At 43.6% G+C, this 21,036-nt stretch overlaps 1 protein-coding gene across 3 annotated transcripts in view; it reads right to left on the bottom strand.

Moving 5' to 3' along the window:
- Positions 1-3,447: 3,447 nt before the first annotated feature.
- LOC144502555 (dual specificity testis-specific protein kinase 2) overlaps positions 3,448-21,036 on the bottom strand; it is a 108,442-nt gene continuing 90,853 nt past the window's right edge. For 2 of the 3 annotated variants that reach the window (XM_078226644.1, XM_078226645.1), the window contains exons 6-9: positions 16,559-16,732; positions 10,545-10,628; positions 6,840-6,926; positions 4,420-4,655 (exon numbers count right to left, since the gene is read on the bottom strand). In XM_078226644.1, coding sequence (XP_078082770.1) covers positions 4,554-4,655; positions 6,840-6,926; positions 10,545-10,628; positions 16,559-16,732 — 447 coding nt within the window. In that variant the 3' untranslated portion in view covers positions 4,420-4,553. Of the gene's footprint in view, positions 4,656-6,839; positions 6,927-10,544; positions 10,629-16,558; positions 16,733-21,036 lie in introns of all 3 variants that reach the window. The other variant, XM_078226643.1, reaches the window with a different exon arrangement.

The following is a 21,036-nucleotide window of genomic DNA, read 5'->3' as shown; positions in this document are numbered from 1 at the left end:
GCGTTGGACTGGGGTAAACACAGTCCAACGCTGGAGTAAACACAGCTGCCACTCACCTGATGAAAGGGCAGCACTCCAAAAGCTAGTGGCTTGTGCTACCAAATAAACCTGTTGGACTTTAACCTGGTGTTGTGAGGTTTCTTACTGATTAACACAAGCATACTTTCTGGCCAGCAGGCATGGGATACTGGTTGCTTTGTTTTCTTTTTCCAAACACTGGTTCATAATTGTTAAAGCCATTTGTATCATTATCGCAAATGAGATTAGCTAATAGCCATGATCAAGAACCAAACCTACAGCCTTGTTTATCCGTATGTAGGCATATTTCAGTTTATCATGACTTTTAATTGGTATCTTGGCCAATATTCATCCCTTAATCAACAGTTACTTTAAAATATTACCACTGAACGCAAGAACTCAAGAATTAGGAGCAGAGTAGGCAATTCAATCCCTCGAGCCTGCTCAGTCATTCAATACCATCAAGGCTGATCTTGTCTCAGACTCAACTCCACCTTCCTGCCCATTCTCCATAACCCTTCAACCCATTACTAATTAAGAATCTGTCTATCTCCTCCTTAAATTTACACAATGGCCGGAATTTAACTGGCACGCACACCCTCGGAATCAATTCCGGGGCAGGCGAGGCTCACAGAATGGCATTCTCTGTTGGCCTCTGGTGGGATCTTACGAGCCTCGGGCGTGCAAGGCAGTAAAATTCTGGTAAATGTCTCTGCATCCACCGCAATCTGAGGTAGTGAATTCCACAGACTCACGACCCTTGGAGATAAATAATTTCTCCTCATCCCTATTTTGAATCTGCTGCTCCTTATCTTAAAACTATTGCCCCTCAAGAGGAAAAATCCTCTCTATGTCTACTCTGTCAATCCCCTTTAGCATTTATATACCTCAATTAGATCTCTCATTCTTCTAAACTCAAGAGAGAAAAGGCCTAAACTGCCCAATCTCTCTTCATAGGACAAACACCTCATCTTTGGAATCAGTCTAGTGAGCCTCCTTAGGCTGAATTTTCGTTCTGGGGTCTGATCCCCAGACCATTTTCTGGTCCTGATCTTGCGTCATAGTAGTAATGTGATGTAATTCTCAAAGTAGCAGCAACTAATTGGCCCAGAGGTGAGTTAAGTGCTCATTTAAGGCAACCTCGTGGTTTTCTGATGCCTACCCTGAGGCTTTGCTTGAAGTTATGGTGGACAGAAGAGCTATACTCTTCCCTTCATCTGGAAGAGAGCCAGCCAAAGCAGGCATGGCTAGAGTTGGCCACAGATGCCAGCAGCCCCATGTTCCTCTTAGGAGTCTAAACACACTCTCCTCTCAAAATCAAGCCCCCCCAGTTCTAGCAAAAGTAACCCTGTGCCATTCCATGAGCAAGTGAGTCTCACTCTCCCCTTTTGTGTAATTTGTTCATGTCAGCGATGGTGGCACCCCGCTGTGTTCCCGATGGTTAGACACAAACTTGTCCCAGACCCTCCATGTTCCTCAGGCTGGCCATTTGAAAACTGCTATCTGTTGTTCTCCATACTCCTCACAAGTTTTCCAAGGAGCTTAACAAGCCTATGTCTACTCTGTCAATCCCCTTTAGCATTTATATACCTCAATTAGATCTCTCATTCTTCTAAACTCAAGAGAGAAAAGGCCTAAACTGCCCAATCTCTCTTCATAGGACAAACACCTCATCTTTGGAATCAGTCTAGTGAGCCTCCTTAGGCTGAATTTTCGTTCTGGGGTCTGATCCCCAGACCATTTTCTGGTCCTGATCTTGTGTCATAGTAGTAATGTGATGTAATTCTCAAAGTAGCAGCAACTAATTGGCCCAGAGGTTATCATAGAATCATACAGTGCAGAAGAGGCCCTTTGGCCCATCGAGTCTGCACTGGCACGCGAGAAACACCTGAACTCCCACCTAATCCCATTTACCAGCACTTGGTCCATAGCGTTTAATGTTATGACATGCCAAGTGCTCATCCAGGTACTTTTTAAAGGATGTGAGGCATCCCCCCTCCACCACCCTCCCAGGCAGCGCATTCCAGACCATCACCATGCTCTGGGCAAAAAAGTTTTTCCTCAATTCCTCCCTGAACCTCATGCCTGTCACCCTGAACTTATGCCCCTTGTGCCTGACCCTTTAACTAAGGGGAACAGGTACTCCCTATCCACTATGTCCATGCCCCTCATAATCGTGTACACAAATTATGAGCTGCACCCTTTTAGCCTCCCTTTGAAAATGTAAACGTGTCACTCAGAAACCAGTGACCTCTTTCCAGTACCCAAATCTGCTCCCATGGGCAGTGGAAAATTTAACCCATTATCACTGTGGTCTGGGCACAGTAAGAAGTCTCACAACACCAGGTTAAAGTCCAACAGGTTTATTTGGAATCGCAAGCTTTCGGACTCACCTGATGAAGGAGCAGCGCTCCGAAAGCTCATGATTCCAAATAAACCTGTTGGACTTTAACCTGGTGTTGTGAGACTTCTTACTGTGCCCAGCCCAGTCCAACGCCGGCATCTCCAAACTGCAGGCTGAGTTTTGACGCTGTGTGAAAACTGGCCTACATTACAACAGTGACGACTTCAAACATACCTAATTGGCTGCAAAGCACTTTGAGACATTCTGAGGTTTCTGAAAGGTACTTTATAAATTCAAGTTCTCAATAACTGAACCATCAAGGGAACTTTTACATCCAAATCCTTTTGCTTTTCCAATAGAACTCTGAATAATCACGTTGTTTTTTCAGGATAATGAGTAATTAGTTCATCAATGGAGCAGATACAAATTACTTTTGATTATTTTTCAGTCTGAGTACTACTTACGGTAGGTACTAAAACTCAAGTTTTCACATAATTAGTTTGAAAAACATATATAGCAGAGGATAATTAATTGCTTCTATACGTACTGGAATGCCATCTAACAAAGGAGGATGTCAGCTTGATGCAGCAGGGAACAGCTCTTTCATTAAATTCAAGATAGATTTAATCATCATGAACTGATCTTTTTGAAATATTTTGGCTTCTGCTTCTGTTTGCTTTTGAGGTTTAATGGGGACACTATGCTGTCATTCTTCAGCGCATGTATTACAGTAAAAAACAAGGCATTGTTAAGGCAGACATGATATCATTGAAGGATAAATAAAATAACAGGTTCCCAAAGTTGAATCCACAAGGATTTGGCTATTCTGGGGAGAATCTACCAGAATTGGCTTCATTGAACCTTGGTCTGAATTTCCAGTCAATTGACAGATAAACCTCTTTAGAATTCAGATCCATCCCCCGGATATTCTTCTCTTGCACAATAATTGTCTGTGGGTGAGGCACTTCTGTGGACCTTGGTGTTTGATGGGTGGCATTTGGGCTGAGCTAAGATCGGTTCTCTAGATATTACTGCCAACCCTGGGAGGTCAATTTTCTTGGGACAAAAATTAAAATTCAGGTAATACTCCTCATACAAATTTAATATGTAATCTGAAGCTTGCTTTAAATTATTCAGTATTAGCAACTTACACAAAATTTGGTTAGCACGGTGTGATCGAAACACAGTCAGAAATACTGCAGAGAAAATTCACTAATGAAAGAGTTCGGCAGTAGACTGACTCTTTTGCATGGGGATAGCTTTCGATTCACAGAGGTTGCATCTCCAATGAGAGCAGTCTTCAGGATGTACATTATAGTCCATCAAATCAACGAATCAAGAGTCAAAGAACGCCGACAGTGCAGAACAGGCCATTCAGTCTATCAAATCTGCACCAATGTATCTGTATCTTAGCCAGGCCCTTTGCCCTGCCTTATTCCCGTAACCCCATACATTTACCATGACGAATCCATCTAACTTACACATCTTTGGGCACTAAGGGGCAATTTAGCATCACCAATCCATTTAATCCGCACATCTTTGGACTGTAGGAGGAAAATGGAGCACACAGAGGAAACCCATGCAGACATGGGGAGAACGTGCAAACTCCACACAGTCACCCAAGGCCGGAATTGAACCCGGGTCCCTGGTGCTGTGAGGCAGCAATGCTAGCCACTGTGCCACCGTGCCGCCCTGTAATCCATCAAGCATGATGGATTAAGTGAAACCACTTCTCTGCCATTGTAACCCAGAATAATGGCAACTTTTCAACAAATGCCAAACATTAATATCTTGAATTCCGTTTAGTGAAGGTGGGATCATTTGGTCATTGGGTAACAATGCAAAATGAGGAGATATCAAATCAGCCACCCATGCCTTGATCCCAAATTTAATTTCCACTAAGGGACAAAAAGATCAAAAGAGATAACAGGTGGCTGAATCAATATTGCCCATTTACCTTGATAACTCCACGTTCAAAATTGCACCACTCCCCATGATTAACACATTGATGTAGTTCGATAGTTGAGTGGGTCCTTTCACTATCTTGAGTGAATCAGCCTGTTCGAACACTCAATTCCCACAGGTCACAGGTACATTTTTACTCTCTTTTTCTCTCAATACTCTAGATGACGTTAACCGTAATTGCTGTCACCCACGTAAGGCCTTGTGGCAGAGTCAAACACTGATAAATTCACACAGCCATCTGATTGTCCTTATTTGTCTCCAAACTTTCGGCTACCTCCTCAAGTTGGTCCAGTAACTCACTGAAGGATGGCCTCTTAAAGGCATCGATCTGTGGGGGAAAAACAAAGTACAGGTTTGTAAGGAAAAATACCGACATGGTGTACAGCCATAATGAAACTGTACAAATGAAAAGAAAAATATCAAATTATTGCTGCCTTGCATAAATGTTTTGGCATCATTTTAAATTGCTATAATTTGGTATTAGTTTTTTTCCCCCCAGTGATGATATTTTGATGCATCAAAAATGGATAATCTGGGTGTTACTAGTGAAGTTTAGACTCCACATATTGGGCGGGATTTTCAAGCCTCGCTCACCCCAAAACCAGAAAATCCCGCCCAAGGTCAACAGACCTTACCATGATCTACCATTCACTCGCTCCGATTCCCATGATGGATGGGACGGTAAAATTCACCCCATCATGTGTAAATAAAAATTGAGAATATCAAAGGAACACCCAATTCTAAGACATTAAATAATCTTTCACTTATAAAACATATGCTGTGGTCTTGTTCCATTTGTTAACCAGCCAATGTGTCCTTGTGATACCTGTTCCAGCAGTTGATCATTCATCTTGACTTCTGCTTTTCCACTAGCCATAATTCCAATCTTCATGACTTTTGTCCTTTGTACATTAATTTTCATGTCATAAGCTTTCACCACTTAATTCATTCTATCCATTAGTGTCTGTACATCTTCTGCTGTGCTGGCTACTAGGGCCTGGTCATCTGTGAATCTCACTAACTTCACCGATTGACTTCCTGCACCTTACTGGATTTCATCTAGTGCTTCCCTCACCATGGCTTCCACGTCAATGTTAAACATCAATGGTAAGCGTGAACAACCTTTTCTCACCCTGCACTCAATTACACCAGGTTCAATTCCACTACTGTCCTGATTCTGTCAGTCAGTCGCTTGTACAGAGCTTCAGTCTAGTCTGATGCTCTGCAGCATTTTTAACAGTTTGTGCCAACTCACCCAGTTGAAAGTTGGTTCCTGATCAACAAAGGAGGTCTAAACTTCTTGTTGATATTCTATGTTTCTTTCACTTAACACACTCATCACTGCTTTAGCCTTTCAAGTTCACAACCTTCCCTCAAATCACAATGGTTTGCTTTGGCTTCCAATCTTCTTAAATATCTGGGAAGTGTGTTGTCAGAAGATGGTTAATGCCACAAAGAAATTACAGCTAGAATAGCAATGGCAAACAATACATTCTCCAAACATAGAGGGCAGGATTTCCCAGCCGCGCTTGTCCCAAGACCGGAAAGTCCCGCCCGAGATCAACGGGCCTTTGCATGGTCCGTATTCCACCCGCTACAATTCCCGTGGTGGGTGGAATGAGAAAATTCCGCCCATAGAATTACTTGGTATGGGAATGAGTAGCGAGCTTATGAAAATAATTATCAAGACTGTGATTTGGAGTTTATATTGTTTAAGGCTGAAGCATGGACCTTGCTGCCTCACAGCGCCAGGGACTCGTGTTCGACTCCCGGCTTGGGGCACTGTCTGTGTGGAGTTTGCACATTCTCCCCGTGTCTGCCTGGGTTTCCGCCGGGTGCTCCGGTTTCCTTCCACAGTCTGAAAGACGTGCTGGTTAGGTGCATTGACCCGAACAGGCGCCGTAGTGTGACGACTCGGGGAATTTCACAGTAACTTCATTGCAGTGTTAATGTAAGTCTTACTTGTGACTAATAAAGAAACTTTACTTCATTTTACTTGAGAATAGTGAACATCCATAGATTAGAAAGTTGTGATCACTAAAGGACCTGGGCTTGACAGACCACAACTATATGCGCTCCCATGTTAGATTGGCCAGGACTGTGTGAGTTTCATTGAGAAGTTAGGAATATTAAAAGTTCAAATGACTCTGTATGATTAATAATCACTGCAACTACGCATTCATTTGAGTTTCCTTTGTCTGATGTCTAATGGGTGGAAAAGCCTGTCCAAGGTCTATGTAATATGACTAACACCAGAGCAGTTAGGTAACTCTGTAGAAAGCATGATGGTTAATCATGAATACAATAGAATAGAATAGAATAGGATACTGTATTGTACTGAATACAATCGGAACTGTATTGTTCATGCAAAATTGGAAATTTGTCCTCACCTCCAGTATAACATATAATTATACAGTCATTTGTTTAAAATAGTGACTAGTTCATGACATCTACATTCATACATTTGTGTAAATATAACATACATCCATACCACACAAACATAACTCCATACCTTACAGCAGTTAACAGTTAATTCCAGGACACATTTTGGGCAGCCATTCACTATTTCCTTAAATGCTTCAGCATTCAGTCCATAATCCTAGAAAATATTTGAAGAAAATCTATTTAAAAATTGTGTACAGTTTTTCTACCTGCCCTGTTGAACTTTGCATAAACACAGGGTATTAATAATTATATTCGAGGCAATAGCTTTAAATTGCATCATTGGTGTCAGCCAGCATTTTGACAAGTAGATGCTAAATAGGTTACTATACAGGTTCACATGCTTTATATATATATATATATATATATAAAGTTCACTGTAGTCATGAGAACCTATGGGCTGGATTTTGTAAGAAGTCTCACAACACCAGGTTAAAGTCCAACAGGTTTATTTGCTACCAAATAAACCTGTTGGACTTTAACCTGGTGTTGTGAGACTTCTTACTATGTTTACCCCAGTCCAACGCCGGCATCTCCACATCTGGATTTTGTGGACAGTCACAAAGTGAGAGCACTCATCGCTACCACTAGAATGTTGCTCACATAGATCCAGCAGCCTCTGGGGCATGGATTTCACTTTTTCCAACGTTAATTTCATTCCAGCATCAGCCATTTGTGTTAAATCTCTTGACCCTGAGGTCTCTCCTCAGTAACCACTCCACAGTCGGGCGTTAGGGAACACGATTCTTTATTCAGTCTACTCGCTCCGCACTCCAAACATTGACTGCCCAGTTCGGGTGGGTTCCAACCAGCTCACCCAATGCCCGAGGTCACATGACCCGTTCCCTTAATGGGCTATGCCCCAACATACATAACGATAGAGGTCTCTGATGGCCAACAACACTGATGTCATCAAGTAAACTAAGCAGCCATTAAAATAGTAAAGAATTCTCACAGAAAATTAGGAAAGAAAATGCACTAAGAATCCTTCATATTTAATCATTTTACAGAGAGTGAAATAAAAATTGAGCTATACAGGTATGGGAGGTCTTGTCGTACCGTGGGTACCGTCCCTGACTTCAAGTGCCATTTCAGAGTTAAGCACATTCCTGTGAATCTGGAGTCACATGACCAGACTAGGTAAGGACAACAGATCCTTATTGAACCAGATGGATTTTTATGACAATCAACAATGGTTTCATGGTTATCATTAGACTTAATATCCAGATTTTTATTGGATTCACATTTTGCAATCTGCCATGGTGGGATTCGAACCTGGTGCCCCAGGGCATTATCCCTGGTCCCTGGATTGCTAGCCAAGTGACAATACCACTACACTACCACCTCCTATTATCTTATTATGAAATTTGCTGTCAAATCATAATTTGACATCAAATTTAAATTATTCAGTCTTATATTTAGAATTACCATCTATCATCTCTCTCTGATCATTTAATTAATCCTGTCTGCTGACAGTTCTGTTATTGTTCTGTGACTATGAACCAGGGAGAACATTGGTGAATCATTTGCTGGTTTATATTATGATATCTAAGCATTCAATTTCATTCCCATCTATTTTGTTCAATCTGGAAATGAAACAAAATTAAATCTTTTGTTGCTGACCTCCACATTTCATCCAGGCTCAAGGGAATAACCATATTCAGGTTTTCATTGTGTTAGAAATGTTCAACCGTTCTGCACTTCCAATGTTGTTCCTTTGTTTAAGAAGGGTAGCAAGAATAATCCAGGTAATTACAGGCTGGTGAGCCTTACATCAGTGGTAAGGAAATTATTGGAGAGGATTCTTCGAGACGGGCTTTATTCACACTTGGAAATAAATGGATGTATTAGTGAGAGGCAACATGGTTTTGTGAAGGGGAGGTCGTGTCTCACGAACTTGATCGAGTTTTTCGAGGAAGTGACGAAGATGATTGATGAGGATAGGGCAGTGGATGTTGTCTACATGGACTTCAGTAAGGCCTTTGACAAGGTCCCTCATGGCAGACTGCTGCAGAAGGTGATGTTGCATGGGATCAGAGGTGAGCTGGCAAGGTGGATACAAAACTGGCTCGGTCAGTCCAAAGATGTGCGGGTTAGGTTGATTGGCCAGGTTAAAAAATTGCCCCTTAGAGCCCTGGGATGTGTAGGTTAGAGGGATTAGCGGGTAAAAATATGTGGAGGTAGGGCCTGGGTGGGATTGTGGTCGGTGCAGACTCGATGGGCCGAATGGCCTCCTTCTGCACTGTAGGGTTTCTATGACTTCTATAAAGAAGACAGAGGGTAGCAGTGGAAGGGTGCGTTTCTGAATGGAGGGCTGTGACAAGTGGCTTTCCTCAGGGATCAGTGCTGGGACCTTCGCTGTTTGTAATATATATATAAATGATTTGGAGGAAAATGTAGCTGGATTGATTAGTAAGTTTGCGGACGACACTAAGGTTGGTGGATTTGCGGATAGCGATGACGACCATCAGAGGATACAGCAGGGTATAGATCAGTTGGAGACTTAGGCGGCGAGATGGCAGATGAAGTTTAATCTGGACAAATGTGAGGTGATGCATTTTGGAAGGTCTAATGCAGATATGAAATATACAATAAATGGCAGAACCTTGAAGAGTACTGATAGGCAAAGGGATCTGGGTGTACAGCTACACAGGTCACCGAAAGTGGCAATGCAGATGGAGAAGGTAGTCAAGAAGGCATATGGCATGCTTGCCTTCATTGGCCGGGATATTGAGTTTAATAATTGGTAAATCATGTTGGAGCTTTATAGAACCTTAGTTAGGCCGCACTTGGAATATAGTGTTCAATTCTGGTCGCCACACTACCAGAAGGATGTGGAGGCTTTGGAGAGGGTACAGAAAAGATTTACCAGGATGTTGCCTGGTATGGAGGGCATTAGCTATGAGGAGAGGTTGGAGAAACTTGGTTTGTTCTCACTGGAGCGACGGAGGTTGAGGAGAGACCTGATAGAAGTCTACAAGATTATGAGAGGCATGGACAGAGTGGATAGTCAGAAGGTTTTTCTCAGTGTGGAAGAATCAATTACTAGGGGGCATAAGTTTAAAGTGCGAGGGGCAAGGTTTGAAGGAGATGTGCGAGGCAGATTTTTTACACAGAGAGTAATGGGTGCCTGGAACTCGTTGCCAGGGTAGGTAGTGGAAGCGGATACGGTAGTGACTTTTAAGGGGCGTCTTGACAAGCACATGAATAGGATGGGAATAGAGGGATATGGTCCCCGGAAGGGTAGGGGGTTTTAGTTAAGTCGGGCAGCATCGGTGCAGGCTTGGAGGGCCGAAGGGCCTGTTCCTGTGCTGTAGTTTTCTTTGTTCTTTGATGCAATGGATGGCATGGTGGCACAGTGGTTAGTACTGCTGCTTCACTGTGCCAGGGACCCGGGTTCGATTCCCGGCTTGGGTCACTGTCTGTATGCAGTTTGCATGTTCTCCCCGTGTCTGCATGGGTTTCCTCCGGGTGCTCCAGTTTCCTCCCACAGTCCAAAAGACATGCTGGTTAGGTGCATTGGCCATGCTAAATTCTCCCTCAGTGTACCCGAACAGGTGCCAGAGGGTGATGACTAGAGGATTTTCATACTAACTTCATTGTGGTGTTAATGTAAGTCTACTTGTGACACTAATAAATAAACTTAAAAGACCATCAAGTTTTTGGGTGTTGACCCATTCCCACTTGAAATGGCTTCACCTTCTACTTAAAAGTACTATTGTTCAGTTGTTCTGAGGTTCAAGTGCAGCCAGCTCGCCAGGCTGTTTATAGGTACCTGCGTTCTGGGAAGAAATTCAGGATCAGCGGTGACTCTGCCAAGTATTTCACACAATACTATACCGAAGGAGAAAACATCAACCTGAAAGATATGTAACAAAGAACAACTACCTGATTTGATGCCAGATATCAACATACCTTTAAAAAAAACATGAACCCTCGTGGATAAATCAGACCATGGCATTTATAGCAGGTAACAATGCACTTTCCTATCATAGATCACTCAAAAGTCTCGATTTATAGGACAAAGAAATCTTGGTAAGAGTAAAACATAATTCACAGCCTTTACATTCGTAGTTTTATCAGCTTGTCTGAATAAGTATATTCTCGTTCCAAACAATGTAATCCTATGGTTAACGCTAAGTTAGAAAAATAGAAACATAGAAGATAGGAGCAGGAGGAGGCATTTGGCCCTTCAAGCCTGCTCCGCCATTCATCACGATCATGGCTGATTGTCCAACTCAATAGCCTAATCCTGCTTTTTCCCCATAACCTTTGATCCCATTCGCCCCAAGTGCTATATCCAGCCGCCTCTTGAATACATTCAATGTTTTGGCATCAATTACTTCCTGTGGTAATGACTTCCACAGGCTCAACACTCTTTGGGTGAAGAAATGTCGCCTCATCTCCATCCTAAATGGTCTACCCTGAATCCTCAAATTGTGACCCATAGACTCCCGTACCATCGGGAATATCCTCCCTGCATCCCTCCCTAAATGGATCCTCCTCAGAGCTCCAATTATGATATTCAGGATAGTGCATTTTAGTGTTTGTGGTAAGGGTTACATTACTGGAAAAAATATAAATGGAAAATGCAGAGTAGCTGTTTCTAAAAGCAATGTGAATTCAGTTAAGTTTGTGTTAACAGAGTGTATCAACTCCATAGGTGGGATTTTCCAGGCCTGGCTGCTCTTGGGATTGTCTAGTCCTGCCAAATGTCAATGGAATTTTGGCTGGGCCCACCAGAACTCCCTCAATGGATCCCATCATGGAAAATCCCACCCTATGGAGGGATTTTCCGGCCGCGCTCGACTCAAGACCGGAAAATCCCACCTGAGTTCAACGGACTTTTGCATTGTCTTGTCCCACCCGCTACGATTCCCGTGGCAGGCGGGATGGGAAAATTCCACCCTATATCTGGAAATAGTTGCAAACTTGAAGAAACCAAACTCTTGCTCTCCATGTTGGTTTAGGCTGACGTCTTCAAGACTTTTAAGTAATTAGTAACCTCTGTGATTGACAGTCGGTGAGATAATTATCAGTTGTGAATTGGACAGAAGCAAATTACATCTGAGGCATTAGTCAGTATGAATCTGAATTGCACTAACATCTGTAAGGGAACATAGGAACATGAGCAGGCCATTCAGCCCCTCTATCCTGCTCTTCCATTAAATGAAATTGATACATGGCTAATTTGTACCTCAATATTCACTTTCACTCAATATCCTTTAGTATCTTTAACTAACAAAAAGTTGTCCATCTCACTCTTAAACATTCCAATTTGTCCAGCGTTCATAGCTTCTTGGGAGAGAGAATTCCAAATTTTTTGTGAAAAATCTTCCAGATTTCACTCAACGATCTAGCTCTAATTTTAAGATTACGGCCTTGTATTCTGGATATCTTCCATCAGAAAAAATTGTTTCCTCACATCCACTGTGTCAAATTATTTTAGACACACTGGGACGGGATTTTCCAGCCATGCTTGGCCCAAGACTGGAAAATCCCATCCCGAGGTCAACAGCCCTTTGCATGGTCCGCTTGCTATGATTCCCATGGTGGGCGGGATAGGAAAAGTCTGTTCCTGGAGTTGTTCATCCTTCAGCCTCCAAACTAAGTTTTTGCAATCTGTCATCATGATTTAACCTGTGAACTCCTGGACTAATTCTGGTGACTGCCCTACATCGTGTCTGAGGCCAATACATATTTTTTCCGAGGGTCAGTACCAAAAATGAATGCAGTATTCCAGATATGTTCTGACCTCACTTCCTTCATTTTGTATTCCGAACCCTTCATGCGGAGTTTTCCCCGAATTGCACTAAGTGTGGCAGCAGACATGAAGAACTACGTTATTCCCGTTGGTCGCTATGGTGTGTTTTTGCACCATATAGTCTGCTTCCTGGCGCATCCCACCTCATTAGTAATGCGCTCACAGGAAACACGCAGGATTGCTGGTGGTCAGGCTCAGTTTTACCTGCCACACCGTGACCTCAGCGCTTCCTCACTGCAGTCACCATATTTAAAGTGCACCAGAGCGCTGCGTACTTCATGCACGCAGACAATACGTTTTTTCTTCGCCCACAGTTTGGATTCTCCACTGCAGTGAATGGAGATTTGGCTGAGCGCCAAATTCTCCGTTCTCACTGGTGATGGGGTATAAACGGCTGGGGAATTCTGGCCCAGGACTGCTCTAGGCCACAGATGGCCCCGAAAGCCAGGACTGTGACAGCCCCTAACCCAGTGATGCATCACTGAAGCATATCCTTTTGTATGCTGTTGAGGACCACCATGATGGCCCCTATCCTATTCTCTCTTGCATGATGTCCACCAGGGGCGGTGGCAGTGGCGGTCAGCACTACTGAGCACCACGGAGGTCAGCCATGCAGTGCCAGAAGAGGATTTTTAATTGTTCATTCATGGACAAGAGTGTCGCTGGCTGGCCAGCATTTATTGCCCATCCCTAGTTGCCCGAGGGCAGTTGAGAGTCAACCACATTGCTGTGGCTCTGGAGTCACATGTAGGCCAGACCAGGTAAGGACTGCAGATTTCCTTTCCTAAAGGGCATTAGTGAACCAGATGGGTTTTTCCGACAATCGACAATGGTTTCATGGTCATCTGTAGATTTTTAATTCCAGATATCTTTTAATTGAATTCAAATTCCACCATCTGCCATGGCAGGATTTGAACCCGGGTCCTCAGAACATGAGTGGATTAATAGTCTAGCGATAATACCACTAGGCCATCTGTTCTGCCAGGTCCATTCAACCAACCTGTCAAAATCTCATTAGCATGGTGTAAATCGGATTCACGCCGGCCTCCAGCATGATTGGCGATCTGCATGGCAGACACCAATGGATGATCCCGCTGTGATTTCACACTGGCATGAAACTAATTACTGCCCCCCATCAAATTCCACACACCGCCCCCCCCCCCCCCCCGCCCCCCCCCGCCCCGGCCACCCTTCACTCCCAGCCTGTGGTTCTGGGGCTTCTCCTCAAAAGCTACTCCCTCCACAGTCAGGCATCAGGGAACACAGCGCTTTCTGTGTGGAGTTTGCACATTCTCCTCGTGTCTGCGTGGGTTTCCTCCGGGTGCTCCGGTTTCCTCCCACAGTCCAAAGATGTGCGGGTTAGGTTGATTGGCCAGGTTAAAAATTGCCCCTTAGAGTCCTGGGATGTGTAGGTTAGAGGGATTAGCGGGTAAATATGTGGGGGTAGGGCCTGGGTGGGAGTGTGGTCGGTTCAGACTCGATGGGCCGAATGGCCTCCTTCTGCACTGTAGGGTTTCTATGATTTCTATGATTATGTCTATATGCTCCACAATCCAAACGCAGACCGCCCTCTCAGGGTGGATCCCAACAGCTCACCCCACACCCGAGCTCACAGGACCCATTCCCTTAAAGGGGCTATGCCCCAACATCCATAACAGAGCTTGCCATGAAGCCTGTCATAAATGGGAGCGTATGGGTGGTTCAGTAGCACAGTGGTTAGCACTGCTGCCTCACAGCGCCAGGGACCCGGGTTCGATTCCCAGCTTGGGTCACTGTCTGTGCAAAGTCTGCACGTTCTCCCCTTGTCTGCGTGGTTTCCTCCGGGTGCTCCGGTTTCCTCTCACAGTCCGAAAAGACGTGCTGGTTAGGTGCATTGACCATGCTAAATTCTCCCTCAGTGTCCTCGAACAGGCGCTGGAGTGTGGCGACTCGGGGATTTTCACAGTAACTTCATTGCATTGTTAATGTAAGTCTACTTGTGACGAATAAATAAATAAACTTTAAAATCCTGACCTTTGTGATAAAGGCCATTCTTCTTTTTGATGACGTTTTGAACCTTACACTAGATTTTACTGATTTGTGCACGTGGACACCTTATACCTGTTGCTTCCTGCGTCAGCATTAAGAAAACGTGCTGATTTATGTTTCACTGATAAAGTGGATGGCCTCCTCTATCTGCCATGGAGATCACTGCTGAAGGAGTAAGATAAGAATGATAGTGTTCTGGACAGCTAATTGCGATTCCAAGTCTGTTTCAGTGAGGTCTGAAAGGGGGTGAGAACTCGTTGGTTCCCCCATGAATTAGGCAGTTAGTGGTTCAATTTCCTTGATGTGTGAATCTTAGCCCAATGATTAATGTATTCCTGATTTTTTTTTAAAAACTTGCTTTGTGCTACTTTGGCAGAACAATCAACCTGTTTCAAATAGAATTAACAGCTGTGTTCAAATAGGGTGAACAGGAATACGCGAGAATACATGAAACAGTGCTTTGCGTCGTACATTTAAATTAAATTAAATCTCCCAATGGGGACAAAAATCCATGGCAGCATTGAGAATATCTTCTTAATTAAATCTTTCATTGACACAATGAAGCAAGCTCTGTGTTAAATGTAGAATGAGAATATTTTCACTAGAAAAGATGTCACAAACATTGGCTACAATAAAGAGAAACTATGAAAGGAATGGCCCATAATGTTCCATCCTTATTGAATGTGGACCCAGGTGCTTATTGAATAAGGAATTAATCATTAATGATTTACATTTTCTTTACCGGTTTAGAATATATTCAGTTGGCCCTTTACAGGGCCCAATGTTAATTACAGCTATATCATTAGACCACGGAAATTGGTATCTTATGGCACCAACAGGACCCCAAAGCAATTGTTCTATTTATTCTTTGGGGTTTGAGCCTCACTGGGAAGGCTGGCATTTTTTTGCTGATCCCCACTTGCCATTGAAAACGAGGTAGAGAAGTTTTTTCTTCAATTCATGGCAGTCCATGTGGTGAAGGTATCCCCAACTATACAGCTGGCGAGGGGAATTTCAGAATTTTGACCCAGTGATGGCAATATGTGCCCCAGTCAGGATGGTAAGCGTTGGGGGGTGGGTCTTCCAGCTGGGGGAGGTTGTGGATTTGGGAGGTTTTGCAGGTGAAGCCTTGTTAAGATACTGCAGTGCATCCTGCAGACACCGCAGCCATGGTGCATTGACATGGAGAAGTTTGGTCATTAAGATAGTGCATAGGTTTACAATCAGGTGGTCTGCTTTGCCCTATTTTTCAATATGAAAAAGACACCTGTCTATGGAGTAGAGGTGCTCTCTCTTACTCTACAGACATCACTATCAATCCCCACATAATCATTCACCTCCCAGGACTGACCAGTGGGACACAGCCAGTGAAGTAAGCAGACCCAACATTCATCATTTTCAATGCATGAGCTATCTGGGGAAGTGTGACAGGTGTTGGCAGCTTGTTAATGAGGTCTGGTGCCCAATTCCAGGCCAGCTTTAGACCTCCACAGTTAGTGCAGTGACAAGTCTCTGCCTAAAATTGGACAAAGGTTAGGGCGCAATCTCACCAGCTGTTCATGCCACTCTCCCGCTGCTGCGAGGCCGGAGAATCTGGCGCCCAGCCAAATCTCCGTTCATTGCAGCGGGATGGGAAAATCCTGCTAGCATGAACGATGGTACCATTCCGACCTTAATCTCCAACCCGTTCAGTCCCAACAGAGTTAAAAATAAACCATTGATTAAACCAAACAAGTAAGGCCATGAAATGGAAAGTATCGAATAATATTGCCTGAGACAGGCAAATCTGTCTGAGACTGAAAATTGAAACTGGATTTAGTCCAAAGAGATGAGAGAGCCTGATTTCATATTATGTTGTTCTTGTAGCTTTTTTGTGGTTTTACTTCACATTTGTTTTTTAAAACAACACAGTCAAATTAGTTTGTCTCTTGTTATAGCGGGAAAACAATTGAGCAAGAGGAATTCTACCATTTTCCAAATTTAGAACCACAGTTTACCTTTCTGTCGTAAGGTTCACCACGTAACATTTCGGGTGCCATCCAGAAAGCTGATCCGACCAAGGAGAGCTTCCGGTCGAGGTCCTTGGTAGGCAGTTCGACTACTTCTCGTGCCAGCCCAAAGTCTGTAACCAAGGCCTCTCTCCCACGTGACGTTACCCTGATCAAGCAGTTCTGATGCAAAATAAAAGACATGCAAAATACAAGAGCATGAAGTTAGGTTATGTCAGCATTTGGGAATTATTGATGAGAATTTTTAGAAAACACTTCTTTCGAAATTGGAAACAGATTACCTTTATGCAAAAGTGTACCAATGAAACCGTGTACCAGGTGGCACAGTGGTTAGCACTGCTGCCTCACAGCGCCAGGGACTTGGGTTCAATTCCGGCTTCAGATCACTGGCCGCGTGGAGTTTGCACATTCTCCCCATGTCTGTGTGGGCTTCCTCCGGGTGCCCCGGTTTCCTCCCACACTCCAAAGGTGTGCAGGTTAGGTGAATTGGCCATACTAAATTGCCCCTTAGTGACCCAAGATATGTAGGTTAGGGGGATTAGTGGGGTAAATACTTGGGGTTACGGGGCACAGGTCTGAGTGGGATTTCTCCTCTGTGTCAGGGGGATTACGTGGGGTTACAAGGATAGGGTCTGAGTGGGAGTGTTACTGGTGCAGAGTCAATGGGCCGAATGGCCTCCTTCTGCACTGTGACGATTCTATGTAGGGACTCTATGGAAAGACTCACAATTTAATCATTTTGCAGCAAAGCTGGAACTAAGTTTGAACATCGTGATGAAGTAAAGCATTGGTCCTGCACTTGGTCGAAGCCAATGAGGTTATACTGAGGCTTCATCTGAAGCAATTGTTCAAAGCCGTCTCAGCCTTTAGGCTAAGACGAAACTCAGGTCAAACCCAAGAGGGTGTGTGATGCCTCATCCAATCAGCTTGGATCTTGTTGATCTAGCCCAAGACAGGTGGTATTGGCCCTGTCTTGTCAGCTTGGATCTGTAATGTCTCTCTTGTGGGAACTCTGATCGGGTCAAATTGGGTTTTTGATTGGAAATAAATAAAAATTGGTAAACCAGCTTATACATCAGCAAAGGATCTCTTGAACGACACACATACACACTCAGAAAAATGTAACTTTGTAACAAAACACAAGCATTCAACTACAATGTTGAAGAAAATAGCATTGAATGTTTCTGGAGCAAAGCCGAGGATTGCCCAATTTAGGACCAAGCAACGTTTGCATTGAGTTTGTATGCAGCTGTTTGACTCCACGCATGCCAAGCTATCGCTGGCACCACAGCAAAGCAATTCAATAGTTGGCTAGATAGACATACCCTTTGCCAATAGCATGATTCCATACCCCGCTGCGGAATAAACTGAAAGCAAAGCTACCTTTGATATATCATTGTTGAACTGAGCTGACTGTTGGTGTCGGCCTTTAACTGCTGGACCAACGATCGTTGGTGCAAGTGATTATGTTTTTAGTCAGAAATGGCATTTTTATTGCCACCAGGACTTTCATACAAATTACAATTACAGTGCAATTTAGACAAAATTACGGTTTTTATACAAAATTACAAGAGGGCAAGCCTAATAATTATAGCTCAGAAATACTACTGTATATGTGATATGTGCTGAAAAATGCATACGACAAAATTATGGCCTCTGATTCAAGCCTCCACATAAGCACACGTAAAATGATTTTGAAGAAGAAACCAAACACAAATAGCGTGCCAACAACAATTTGCCTCACTAGGATTACTCGAACAGTAACCTCAGTACAAGACAATGCAAGTTAACTTATTTTTACATGTATTGTGTTTACAGGAGATCCTCCATCTTTAATAGTTTCTTCCTCCCTTCCTTGACCTCCATGGGAAAGCTTCACTATTCTGCTATCAATTTAATTCCCTGTTGCATCATTTGGATCAGCTGAAAGCAACAATTCCACGTGGCAATGCACCCTTGCACTGTCTATTGCATTACAAAATTGCATCAGTGGCAATGGATATGTGTCGAGTTGTCCAAGCAAATGTGGGCAGCACAGTGGTTAGCATTGCTGCCTCACAGTGCCAGGGACCCAGGTTCGATTCCGACCTTGGGTGACTGTCTGTGTGGAGGTTGCATCTTCACCCAGGGCTGGATTTTATGGCCTCGCTCATCCTGAAACCGTAAGATCCCGCCCGAGGTTAATGGACCTCTCCATGGTCCACCTCTCGCCCGCTCCGATTCCCGTGGCGGGCAGAGCGGTAAAATCCTGGCCCCCGTGACTGCGTGGTTTCCTCCAGGTGCGCCGGTTTCCTCTATAGTCCAAAGATGTGCAGGTTAGGTAGATTGGTCATGCTAAATTACCCCATGGTATCCATAGATGCATAGGTTAGGTGGATTAGCCATGTTAAGTGCATGGGATTACGGGAATAGGACAGAGGGGAGGGCCTGGGTGGGATGTTCTTTTGGACAGTTGGTGCAGAGTTGATGGGCCGGATGGGCATTTTCTGTACTGTAGGGATTTTATGTAAAAAAAAACTATTAGGGGGATTTGGGAAACTTTCCTGTCACCAACAACTTGAAGACTTATTAATTAAAAATGTTACTTTTGCTGACCTTCTCCTATGAAAATCTTATTTTGGGAAATAATTGCTGATTAGTACAGTTGGGATGACAGCTTTTAATCCCATTGAAGCAAACTGAAATGTTGTTCCCAATTCATAATGAGCATGTGCTCACCATAAGATCTGATATGTAAATAATACTCCTGTTTTAATCATACTGGTTTCTAATCTACTTATGTTCAGATATAAAAGTATATCTGCAGGTGTGCCTTATGTTTATGAAGTCCACTAACTGTCCCAGATTTCCTCAGGAGTTCCACTGGACTCTTACTGCACCAAATCTCTTTCCTTTCTGGGATTTCCTGGTTAGCATTATCAGGGACACCATCTCATCTACAAAGCCAAAGACATTATTAACAACATTAAAAACAAAAGCAGGGGTTCTTTGACTTGTACTTCCCACTTCACTCGCTTGGATTTGCTAACTGAGGTAGGCGTCATCCTTCGCCAATTTATTTATTTTTGGATCAATATTCCCAATCCATCACGCAAACCAATTGACTCCGTCTACACTCCTCGGAAAAGCAGCCAGCAGAGTCAAGGACCCCACACACGCTGGACATACTCTCTTCCACCTTCTTCCATTGGGAAAAAGATATAAAAGTCTGAGATCACGTATCAACCGACTCAAGAACAGCTTCTTCCCTGCTGCCATCAGACTTTTTGAATGGACCTACCTTATATTAAGTTGATCTTTCTCTACACCCCAGCTATGACTATAGCACTACATTCTGCACTCTCTCATTTCCTTCTCCCCTTATATAGCGCACCAGAAACAATACTTTTCACTGTATACCATCAAGTGGTATATAATAACAATAATAAATCAAATCAAATCAAAAAAATCAAAGATCATCCTTCATGCACCAAGCGAGAGACCAATGAAGTCTTTGGGAGAGGGTTGGCAAGAATAGGTCTGGTATTTTCTCTCCAAGATGACAGGCTGATGCCTAATTTCCCAGTTGAATGGTAGCAAGTGTGCCCATCAGCCTCACATAAACGAGGAACCGCCCCCCCCCCCCCCCCCCCGCCCCCCTCCACTCCTGGTGATTCAGTACATTTTGCTGGTATCACTACAGGTCAACACTGATGGGTCTGATCCCAGTAGATATTTAATGATCATAGAGGTAATTTTCCAAGTATACGTGGGCAGCAAGGAATCTTGTCCAGCGCCACATACTGGGAAACCATGGCCAGTATGCACTGATGGTAAGGAAGGTTCTTTGTCATTGGTTAGTACTTAGAAAATGATGTCCATATAGAAGAATTAAAGTATATTTGATTTAAGTTAAAGGATTGGTGGCATCTTCTTTGATATGTAATAGTGAGATGATATATAATACACAAGCTGCTTGTGTCAGTGTAGTATGAGTCAGATTCCATCTCCTGGAAGCAATAAAAGAGAGCATCTTTTTCTTCAGGTGTTTGGTCAACTTAGCCAAAGTCAAAATTTTGTACATTGTAGACAACAAATTGCCATAAGATGTAATGTACATTCTGAGTCAAAAATACCCTATTCACCACACCAATCAAAGCATTGCAGGAGAGTATAATGGTGAATGCAGCATTTTCTGTGGATGTCCCATGTTTCACCAATGGTTAGCACTGCTGCCTCACAACGGCAGGGGCCTGGGTTCGGTTCCCAGCTTGGGTCACTGTCTGTGCGGAGTCTGCACATTCTCCCCTAAACTGCGTGGGTTTCCTCTGGGTGCCCCGGCTTCCTTCCACAGTCTGAAAGACAAGCTGGTTAGGTGCATTGACCATGCTAAATTCTTCCTCAGTGCACCCGAACAGGCGTTGGAGTTGTGGCGATGAGGGTATTTTCACAGTAACTTCATTGCAGTGTTATTGTCAGCCTACCAG

This window comes from Mustelus asterias, chromosome 13, assembly GCF_964213995.1.
Source record: "Mustelus asterias chromosome 13, sMusAst1.hap1.1, whole genome shotgun sequence".
NCBI classification, from domain to species: Eukaryota; Metazoa; Chordata; class Chondrichthyes; order Carcharhiniformes; family Triakidae; genus Mustelus; species Mustelus asterias.
Note: the sequence above shows the minus strand (reverse complement) of the source record. Positions and strands in the feature narration are given on the sequence as shown.